Source organism: Plutella xylostella, chromosome 6, assembly GCF_932276165.1.
Source record: "Plutella xylostella chromosome 6, ilPluXylo3.1, whole genome shotgun sequence".
NCBI classification, from domain to species: Eukaryota; Metazoa; Arthropoda; class Insecta; order Lepidoptera; family Plutellidae; genus Plutella; species Plutella xylostella.
The window spans coordinates 11,084,995-11,095,713 of record NC_063986.1 but is presented as its reverse complement, the minus strand read 5'-3'; the positions used below and the strand labels follow the sequence as shown (position 1 = coordinate 11,095,713).

At 38.7% G+C, this 10,719-nt stretch overlaps 1 protein-coding gene across 1 annotated transcript; it reads left to right on the top strand.

Annotated features, from left to right (window-relative positions):
• On the top strand, positions 1–9,184 carry LOC105388491 (carbonic anhydrase 7). Its single transcript, XM_048621865.1, has 8 exons — positions 1–152; positions 277–309; positions 460–627; positions 1,530–1,653; positions 2,188–2,290; positions 2,722–2,831; positions 7,874–8,027; positions 8,536–9,184. The coding sequence occupies exons 1-8, from the start codon at positions 107–109 to the stop codon at positions 8,794–8,796; spliced, it is 999 nt and encodes a 332-aa protein (XP_048477822.1). The 5' UTR covers positions 1–106; the 3' UTR covers positions 8,797–9,184.
• Positions 9,185–10,719: the final 1,535 nt, after the last annotated feature.

The window sequence follows — 10,719 nt, the reverse complement described above, 5'->3', positions numbered from 1 at the left end:
AATGGGGTCGCATCAAAAAATGTTTAGTTAGACAAAGTGCGCTTTTCCGAATGGACTATTAGTTTATTTTTATAGTCGGTTTCCGATTCAAAATAAACTTTTCATAATGTTTAATGTTAAAGCACTAGTGTTAATTTTATCTGCATTTATAGGTAAGAATGGATATTGACCAATGGATTTAATAAGAAGTGAAAAGTCTTTTAGATTCATTGATAATAATTTACTGTCTATTTTGCTACTGAAACTTACAGCATATTTATTTTGTATTATTTACAGGTCTAACGCAACAGTCCGATTGGTCATACTCAGGTAAGCTGCTTTTTCTTTACATAATAGTATTTTTCGGTAAACGTCTGAAAACTTATACTCAATTACAACGATCCACGATCCACGACCCTCACAACACTACCTCAACCTTCATCATCCAACCACCTCTTCACCCTCTCTACCATCCCCCAGACGAGGCCAGTTGGGGCGGCTCCTGCCACGGCAGCGGCCAGCAGTCCCCCATCAACCTCGTGAGCCAGGCTGCCGTGACGGACTACAGCGGCGCCGTCATCCGCGGCCCGCTGGAGTTCAGCGGGTATGATGCTGTGGATGTGGGCGCTCTGAATAACGGGCATACGCGTGAGTTTTTTAGGCTTTATGGAATGCTTTCTGGCATGATGTTCAAATGTTTGTTCAGATATAAAAAATTATCAAGATTTTTCTATATGGAATAGGTACTTACATACATACATACACGCTCACGCCTGTCTCCCAGAGGGGTAGGCAGAGATTACAGATTTCCACTGGGCACTATTCTGACACACCTCTTTCGCTTCTTCCACATTCATACATCTGCGCATACATGCTCGTCGGTTACGGGTACTCTTAAATTGGCCCTTTTTCAGTATATCGCCAATCTGGTCGACATACGTCCTTCTAGGGCGACCCCTCCCGACTCTGCCACTCACTTTTGCCCTATAAGTATATTTCCTTTGTCACTCTTTCATCATTCATTCTTTCCACATGTCCAAACCACCGAAGCATTCCTTTCTCAACTCTTGTCACTACATCTTCTCTCAGACCACACTTTTCTCTTATAAAACTATTTGAATAGGTACTTCAGAGTACTTCTCCTCATCATAAGATTTATCTGCTGATGAATGGGATGCATGCACGAAAGGAGTGCCTACCTCCAACTCACCCTGGTTATTTAAGACCCTGACATCAGTACGACTGGCTAATCCTTATAACACGGTAATAATCCTCAGACTGCCTCTAATTACTTATGGTGTTTATTCACCGACATACAGAAGAATATCTGAATAACTAAATACTTTTAAAATCACCTATTATTCTATGACTTATTGCTAGAAAACTCAAAATACAGTCAGCAGTTATATCAACTCACCATCATCTATCCTATAACGTCTAAAGTCCGTCGTGCTGCAGGGAGTTCCACGCTGCATTTGACTGTTCGTGATCTTCACTAGAGAAGTCGTCTATTTCCATGCCAATCTAATTGCAACCCCATATCTCCACAGTGAAATGGAAGACGCTCTCCGGCAGACAGGCGCCCACCGTCTCCGGGGGCCCCCTCGAGGGCAACTACACGTTCCAGGAGTTCCACCTGCACTGGCTGTCCGAGCACGCCATCGACGGAGTCAAGTGAGTGGGACTTTTGTGATTGTTAAGCGCCTGCCAAGCAAAGAGATTATGGAAATAATACTTGTCTTGGTGGATATGTCCTGCAGTCGACTATATTCTATTCTCTGTGGGGGTGTGAGTACCTGCACTCGGCTCTCTGGAATGGGACCTTTGTACATAAACCCTAGGTCTAAACTGCCTTCCTAAGCTCGGGCCATTTCCCACCACGCTGGTCCACTGCGAGTTTGTGGATTCACATGTCTGGATGTGCTAAATCTAGATATGGCGCCTTCCACACGATGCTTTCTTACGCCTAGCGAGGTGATTTGGAAATAATGCAAGTTCAAGTCTTGGAGGAAGCTCATGTCCTGCAGTGGACTATATTATACGGGCTGTTTGTGTATGCAATGTAGGAACATGATGAATATCAGATCTCTGACAAACTTAGTATCTACTCGTGTCTATTCTTCCATTGGAGTCACATAGTAGTATCTTATTATTACCTAAGAGTTGCTATAATACTATATCTTTTCAATAATTAATACTTTTTTCCAGGCACCCCCTCGAGATCCACCTGCTGCACGCCAAGTCCGGCTACAGCGTGAGCGAAGCGTCTAAAATCGAAAACGGTCTAGCCGTAATCGCCATCCTTTTCAAGGTAACACTCATTAGCAACCTACTAAAAAAAAGTATTTAATCTTGATAAATAAGTAAGTAGATTTAATGACGATCGCCGATTATCTGAAGACACTTGAAATATGTAGTATAAATAGATTATGTATCCGGTTGTGTTTTTATAGCAATGTATCACAAAATAGATTCTGCCGCACACGGGCAATCGGTAGTGGTTGTATGAGTGCGGCTGAAGACAGGGGGCCTACCGCGGAGTCGAAACGAAATGACATATTTACGAAGTTATGAATCTGAAAATGGTTTTCAAAACAAGTTCGCACACAGTGTTTTGGCGCTCTTTGGAAGACGCCCACGTCCAGCAGGGGACGATTACCGGCTGATGATTATGATCTATCTATCACCATCCACTAATGGCAGCTATACTTATTATTGTAAGTATTCTATTCTCCCTCGCAGGTTGAGAGCAGCGACTCCTGTAACGAGGCTCTCCGCGAGGTGATCCCGATGGTGCCCGGCATCACGGAGCCGACGGGCGATGTGGACGTCACCAACGTGGTTGACTTGAAGTAAGTTTTACTCCGAAATTATGCTATTCAAAGTGACTAAAGTATTCGGTCTGAGAAGCACACATATCTCAAATATTACGCCTTGTGATTTTGATAAATCACATTTTAACTGTCCATGCCATGTCCACCTTTCACGTGCTTTGAACGCAACGGACCGTATGCTCAACTGGCAAAATATCAAAATTCATAGCAGTTCTCGGGAAATTTATCGTAGTGAGGTAAAGTTAACCGTCCACCTTTCGGCATCGGATATCAGGCATTCAGTATACTTTATTTAAAAATTCGACACAAGTGACACCATGGGCGTACCCAGGTAGGGGCAGGGGGGCAGCTGCCCCCCCCTAGCCCTTTCGGACTCGAGTTTTTTTTTCCGTCATATGTTGAAAAAAAAAGCATAATATCGCTTTATATGCCTGAAAAAGCAAGGGAAAAATATTTAAAAAACAGTCATTTTCCGTTTTCCCCAAAAGTCATTTTTTTTTTTTAACTATTATTTTATTTTATAGTTTTTAGTTTATTTGCAATAATTTTCTATCAAAAGTAAGGTGCAAATGATACCAAAAAGTCCTACTAATCAATACGAATCATTCAAGCCTAAACACGAAGTAGTTGCTATATACCGTTGAGGAGTTCCCCTGACTGCCTTCCGTTTCCATCATCAGATCAGCTCTAGGTCACCTACATATTTTTTTGCTATAAGAACTATATTTACGTTCTTAATTTGATTAGAATCAGTTAATATGTGCCCAAAATGGAAATTCATACCCTGTTTTTACCCCTTGGGGGGTGAGATAAAATTCTGAAAAAAAATGGGACCACCTGGGAGCTCCACCCAATACAACAAAAAAGAATTTTCAAAATCGGTTAAAAACAAAAATATAATTCAGAAAACTTAGCTTTTTGACTTATTTTTTTATTCTAATGATATAGTTTTCATCACAAAAATGACAACTTTACGGGGTGAAATATAAAAATAAAACATTATTAGTTCAAATCTTCAGTTTCAGTCTCTATTATTAGGTATTCTATTCTATTCGCTGTGAGGGTGTAAGTACCTGCACCTGGTCCCTCGAGCGGAACCTTTGTGCATATCCCCAAGGTCTAAACTGCTGCTAAACTGCCTTCCCAAGCATGGACCATTTCCCACCACACTGGTCCACTGTGGGTTGGTGGGTTCACCCCCTTTACAACTTTTCTCCATATCTTAGAATAGTCCTGCACTAACTGTTTTTTTTTGGGTTTACTTGTATAGTCTAAGCAGGGAATATGGTTGGTTGGTGTCACATTTAATATAGAATTATTTTGTCAAACGGGCCTCCACATAATAATTCGACCCCTAATATTTCGAACACCTTCCACGTGTCTGGGACCATACTACTGCAATTTTGTGCATTTGTAGGTACATTTTGAAACTGAAATGCACACAGGCGCGGATCCACCCATATGGGCAAGGTGGGCATGCCCATCACCTAAATGACTTGCCATATTAAACTATGTAAATTTAATATTTATAATTTAGTTATTTTATCACCTTAGACGTTTTGCTGTTTTTTATATGTTGGTGGTGATGATTACGGGTTAAGCTAAATAATTTTTTTCACCCCGAAAGTCCTCCATCTGATTTTTCAGTCATGCCAAGATTATGTGTTACGGTGACGGCTTACAGCCAAAGCTACTACTATTTACGTAGGTATATACAGGGTGTCCCAAAAGTCAACGATATGCCTTGGAAGGCTGATAGACCAGCTCATGAGTAGTCAGAATATTATAACATGACCTCAGTAAAAAATCGATAGTTTTCGAGAAATTAACACTTTTATAAATTTGCTGAAAATCGACACCTTGGATCAGTTTTTTGGGTGCTGCTGGTACAAAAATCCATATTGTTACTATTTTTGGTGTTGCATCGCTCTGTATAGCCCTGCTATTGGTCACAGTCAAAAAAATTACAAGTAATGCTGTATGTTTAAAAGAAAACACGGTTTTCCAAGTCATACAAGGTAGTCATATTTTTTTATAAGCAACTTTGACTCTACATATACTGTAAAAAAAAATATACCACGCAATCCTGGCACCTTATTTAAAAAAATAGCTCATTTAATGCAGTTTTCAAAATGTATAAACCGTTGCTATTGTTTCATTAAGAAAAAGGTTATTGCCATTTTAGTGCAAAACAACCTCGATACAAAATTGTTTGAAGGAAATTTATCTGACTGAATTTATTAAGGGTAGGTCATGTTGGAATGAGTTAAAGAAAAATAGGTTGTGGGGCCGGGCGTGGCAAACAGAAAACGTGGTCACAGTTAGGTAATAAAAAACGCATTTTGAGTATCTTTTTCGAAAAAAGTGGACTGTACCAACTCCACATTCCACATAAATGTAGTGCATGGTAACGTACATTCCCGAGTAGTACAAATGTGTGATATTGTACAAGTAAAACGCTTACACATACTTAACCCACAGTATCCAAAAAAGGGTCAGATCAGTTTGTCATTAACATTACCTCTTATTACTTTTTATAGAAACAAAACTCTCAAAAATATGATTATGAATATGCTGATTATGTACTTAATATAATAATGGGCTGTTATAATTTTGAAAAATAAAAAAAAGTCAATAATTTTTTTTTTAAATAAGGTGTAAAAAACGCAAAAATATGATTTTTAAGAGTTTGGTAAGTTTTTCTTAGCTGTTTTAGCGTCATATATTTTGCCACGGCTGACCTCACCACCTATTTTACTTTAACTCATTCCAACATGACCTACCCTTAATAAATTCAGTCAGATAAATTTCCTTCAAACAATTTTGCATCGAAGTTGTTTTGCACTAAAATGGCAATAACTTTTTTCTTAGTGAAACAATAGCAACGGTTTATACCATTTTGAAAACTGCATTAAATGAGCTATTTTTTTAAATAAGGTGCCAGGATTGCGTGGTATATTTTTTTTACAGTATGTAGAGTCAAAGTTGCTTATAACAAAATATGACTACCTTGTATGACTTGGAGAACTGTGTTTTCTTTTAAACATACAGCATTATCTGGTATTTTTTTGACTGTGACCAATAGCAGGGCTATACAGGGTGATGCAACATCAAAAAGTAGTAACAATATGGATTTTTGTACCGGCAGCACGCAAAAAACTGATCCAAGGTGTCGATTTTCAGCAAATTTATAAAAGTGTCAATTTCTCGAAAACTATAGATTTTTTACTGAGGTCATATTATGATATTCTGGCTACTCATGAGCTCGTCTATCAGCCCTCCAAGGCATATCGTTGACTTTTGGGACACCCTGTATAACGTTTGTTAGTTTGATCTCGATAAGAAAAATAAGTGGTTTTTGTAAGAATGTTATTTTAAAGAAAGCCTTTTTTTGGCATAACGGCCAGAAAATCTGTTATTAGGGTTCCGTTCCTCAAAAGGAACCCTTATAGGATAACTTAGTTCTCCGTCCGTCGGTCTGTCTGTCTATCACCACCCTTTTCTCTCTATTTCGCAAACATATAAAAAAATGGGTAATAAAATAAAATACTAATATAGAAAAATAATAATTTTTTGGTTACCTCTGTAACGAGAGGATTAATATTTTTTTCCTCTTGTTTTGATAGTGCGGGATATCGTTGAATAGGTCTTTTAAAAATATTATAGGTAGGGTCACGTAACGTAACGTTTTAGATTTTGGAGGTTGTATCAGGAAGACCTACAAAACTGAATTTGTGTTCAGAATGTGGTAAGTTTTTGTGCATATTGACTTATATTTAAATAAAATATTTTCCATTTTAGTTGGTAATATTCCGATGCGCTTGTCAAATTTGTTCAATATTGCAGACGCCGCGTCATTAAGCTACTCTTTTCCGTTTGTATTTGGGTTAAAATTTATGAAATCTGAAACACTATTTTGTCTCTCGTTCTTTTAAATAGCTGTAGGTTTCATAAAAAAAATTGTGATGCAAAAATTCATTGAGCATAACCATAATAATCATCACTACCATACTTACCTTACCATACTTACCATAACCATAATAATCTTCACTACCATACGCATACAAAAAAAGCTATCAGTACCTCAAGGCGAGGCAAAAGATTTTTTTTAGACTTGCCCATCACCTATTTTGAGGTCTGGATCCGCGCCTGAATGCACATTTGTGCGTAGCTATTTTGTCGACCAAATATTATCATAGAATCATTGTGTATTGAACATTACTATGCATACAACAAATATAAGAATGTAATTATAACAATGTAGCATAAAATATGTAAAGAAAATTAGCTAAAACTGCAAAATATCATTATTTCTTAACTCGAGCTGTGTCATTTTCGTCGCCTGTCACAGGCAAACTGACTTCAAATATCTACCACAATTTTTTTAGGCCAATGCCTATGCACAAACGTTGCGTTTCGGTTCGAAGCGGCAAAATACAGTCCAACTATAAAGTTTTGAAAACGGAAGTGGATTCTAACTAATTGTTTAAGATCGTATTTAATCGATCTGTTATATTTATTAAAGGTTTAAATCCGTTAAAAACCTATAATCAATTGGTATTTTATTTTTAAAATGTTTGTAAAACTAAGTAAATAACTGATGATCATAAAAAGTCTTAGCAAAATCGCACTCTTTGATGTCAGGACTTTATAGTTTGACTGTAAGTTTAACGCTGAAAAAAATGTACAAAATCGAGCGCACATCGTATCACTCAGGTTCGAAAGGGCTAGATGATAAAATAAACGTAAATTTTCCTGCCAAGTGGGAATTAAAAACGTGTTACCTACTTGCGCAAAATGAAACAGGTATGAGCTGCCCCTCCCTAGCTGAAATCCTGGGTACGCCCTTGAGTGACACGACGCCGTTTCGATACGTACGATATCGATAGGTTCACGCTTACCTTTAGGAGCCTATATCAAAAGCCTGCTGCTGACAAGCAACCCTTTTTCTAAACTACGTGATATAATTTTATTATAGTAACCTGTAGCTCTCGACAACTCGGTCATAAACTGCAGGCACCTTCAGTCAGATAACAGTCTCTATGCTCCATGGATCCCTGATGCCTGCTGACAATGATGCTACCCCACAGCCGCATCCTGGGTTCGGACCGCTCATCCTACTTCACGTACGAGGGCTCGCTGACCACGCCGGCCTGCACGGAGGGCGTCACCTGGATCATCCTCGACCGACCGCTCGCCGTCTCTGATGAACAGGTAACTGCTGTGTAATACCCATACTATAGGACCTATAGTATGGGTCGTATAGTATATCGCTAATTTGGTTAAACCTATATTACGTCTCTGTCCGTATACTGTAAAAGCAAGGCAGCAATTTTTCTTTCTGCAACTCAGCGATAGTCGGTGTCTGCGGATTTAGTTATAGCAATGTTTCAGAACGAACACAGATACACACATTACTAACTTCCACAAATGAAAGGTTCACATGCCTATTCACGTGAAACAAAACCTTCAGTATTAGAAGGTCTACCAGGGAAATTAATAAATATTCCATAAATCCAGTAAAATTTCAATCCAAAGGAACTGCATTTCGAAAATACAGTGTCCTGCACAGAATCCTGTCCCCACTTAAAGTGACTTGCTACAGACAGACCAGGTTTCTTTTTAGCCCACTACCTACCTACCTACAACGACACACACAGTTTCACAAGCACATAAAATGACAACCCATATCCTACATCTTACAATCCAACCCCCTTTTCAGTTCAAGCTGATCAGCAAAGCCGACCTCGGCGGGCAGGCCAACTACCGCAGCCTGCAGCCCCAGCGCCTGCCGGTCTACCGCAGTGTCTCTCCAGCATCAGTACTCTCCGACCCTCCCACCCTGAGCACTCTGTTCAAAGCGCTGTATGCGGGCGCGCCGGTCGTGGTGGACTCGGCTAAGAAGGAGGTGTGTCGACTGGTCAATATCAAGGCTAAACTGCTGGGCTTGGGGACTGTGGATTGCGATGGGATGGAGTTTTAAGCGGTGTTGGATTGTGATTAACGGCTGATTTGTAATAAATAAAATTGAATATTTTGATTGGTTTTCTTGTTTCAGTAATTATTAAGGAAAGTTGTTAGGTAGGTAGTGGCTATAATTAAACACAGACGTCGTGAAATCCTTTTCGATAACTATTATTGGCTAATGTGCCTTACACACATTATTATAAGATACCCACCTTAAATTTAAAAGAGCACTATTCTCAGTCTTCATCCCAAAAAAGGAAATGGATAGGTAATCTAATCTGGTACTTACCTACTTATAATTTAGAAAGTTACTACGTCAGAGCTGTAATCTATTTATTGATGATCGAGACTTAACTAAATAAGTCCTTATAATGATAATCATAATAAAAATTTATTTAATAAGTCATAAGTACTATTATTTTGATAACCATAATCTTCTCTCCTTTGATGTTCATTCAATGATGATACTGCAAGAAGAGCAAAGTACACTCAACGAGATAATTAAGGCTCCACTCGGATGTACCTCTATGAAAAGAGCGTCTATCTATAGTAAATTTTAAAAAAACGATATTGACGTTCGGCGCACCGTCCACGCCGCCAATCCCTATTGTAGACCTCCTAAGAAGAAGAAGAAGGTTGTCCTACATCGTACCGTATGTCATGTACCATATACCTACATCGGTAGGTATTACACTTAACCTAACCTGCTGGTCATGGGCCTCGCCCAAAGGAGCGCCACAACATACACATCCGTAGTGGGTACCTATATGGCACAGACATAATATATGACTAGATGCCGTGGTATATGGCATATTTACAGCTGTCGAGGCACAAAGAAGTCGACTGACGCCACTTCTAAAACGAGATCCACGTAGACCTAGGTAGTTAATAGTAATATTTACGAGTCTAGGTAATTGTCTCAGGAGATCGTTAACACCAGCTGAGTCCAGTTGTTGCTAATTAAATCCATACCATGACTGTCGCATATGTTAGCTCATCCGTACAATGAAGTAGGTAGGTAGACTCGTAGCCAAATATAACTCTTACGAACATCGAATTATGATTGATGATAAAACACGGAAAGAATTAGATGCATTCGTTTGGCACAAACCGCATCTAACGAACTGAAAAATTCAGGTAGTGTTAAAACGTAACTAAACTCAGACATAATTTTCCTGTATGTACCTAGATTCTGTAAAATCCGACGCGTTATAAAAATACTTTAAGTAATTCGAGCTGATTGTATAGTATTAGGTACTTTTGTAAATTCTGCAATTTAAGTAACTAGATTTCATCTACCTTTAGCATTAAGAGTTTACCTATTGTTAAAATACTACCTATAGTTATCTGAATAAATATTGTTCATACTATTATACGTATAGTTATAAAAAGTATGAAAAAATATTTGATTCCTTCACCCTGTTACCTAAACTGAAATTACGTATTTATTAATGGCATCCCAAAGCTACAAAAGACCTGAAATTCCAACAAAATACGCAACAACAGAGGTAGGTGTCTGAAGCAAACAGTTGAGGTATTCAAAATAGCTTCAGCAAACACTTTTTAGTGGAGCCTGAAACTGCTGAAAACTAGGTCAGCTGCCTCGCAGTGAAAAGGTACATTTGCTGACTCATTTTGCTACAAGCGGTTCCTGTTATTCAGGCGCTAAAAACTATTATAAAACGTTACAGCTTTCAGAAAGTGCTTTAGTAGACTACGAACCTAAAATTACCTGCGACCCTAAAAAACTGCTACAGCAGACACACATATACACGGGCACGTTAAACTTATAACACCCCTCTTTTTCCGTCAGAATACTCTTTAACAAATCTTTGAAAATGCTAAATGTATTTGAATAGCCCACCTGGATGCTGAAACGGTGACGTCATTCACTCTCCACTGAAAAAGGTCTGAAAAGGGTAGGTGAGCTATTTGCATT

Bases quoted from the DNA above. Each gene is read 5' to 3' on its own strand.
- LOC105388491 (XM_048621865.1), top strand. From the start codon at position 107: ATGTTTAATGTTAAAGCACTAGTGTTAATTTTATCTGCATTTATAG. The intron at 153-276 runs GTAAGAATGGAT...TATTATTTACAG, and splicing joins AATTTTATCTGCATTTATAG to GTCTAACGCAACAGTCCGAT. The intron at 1,654-2,187 runs GTGAGTGGGACT...ACTTTTTTCCAG, and splicing joins CACGCCATCGACGGAGTCAA to GCACCCCCTCGAGATCCACC.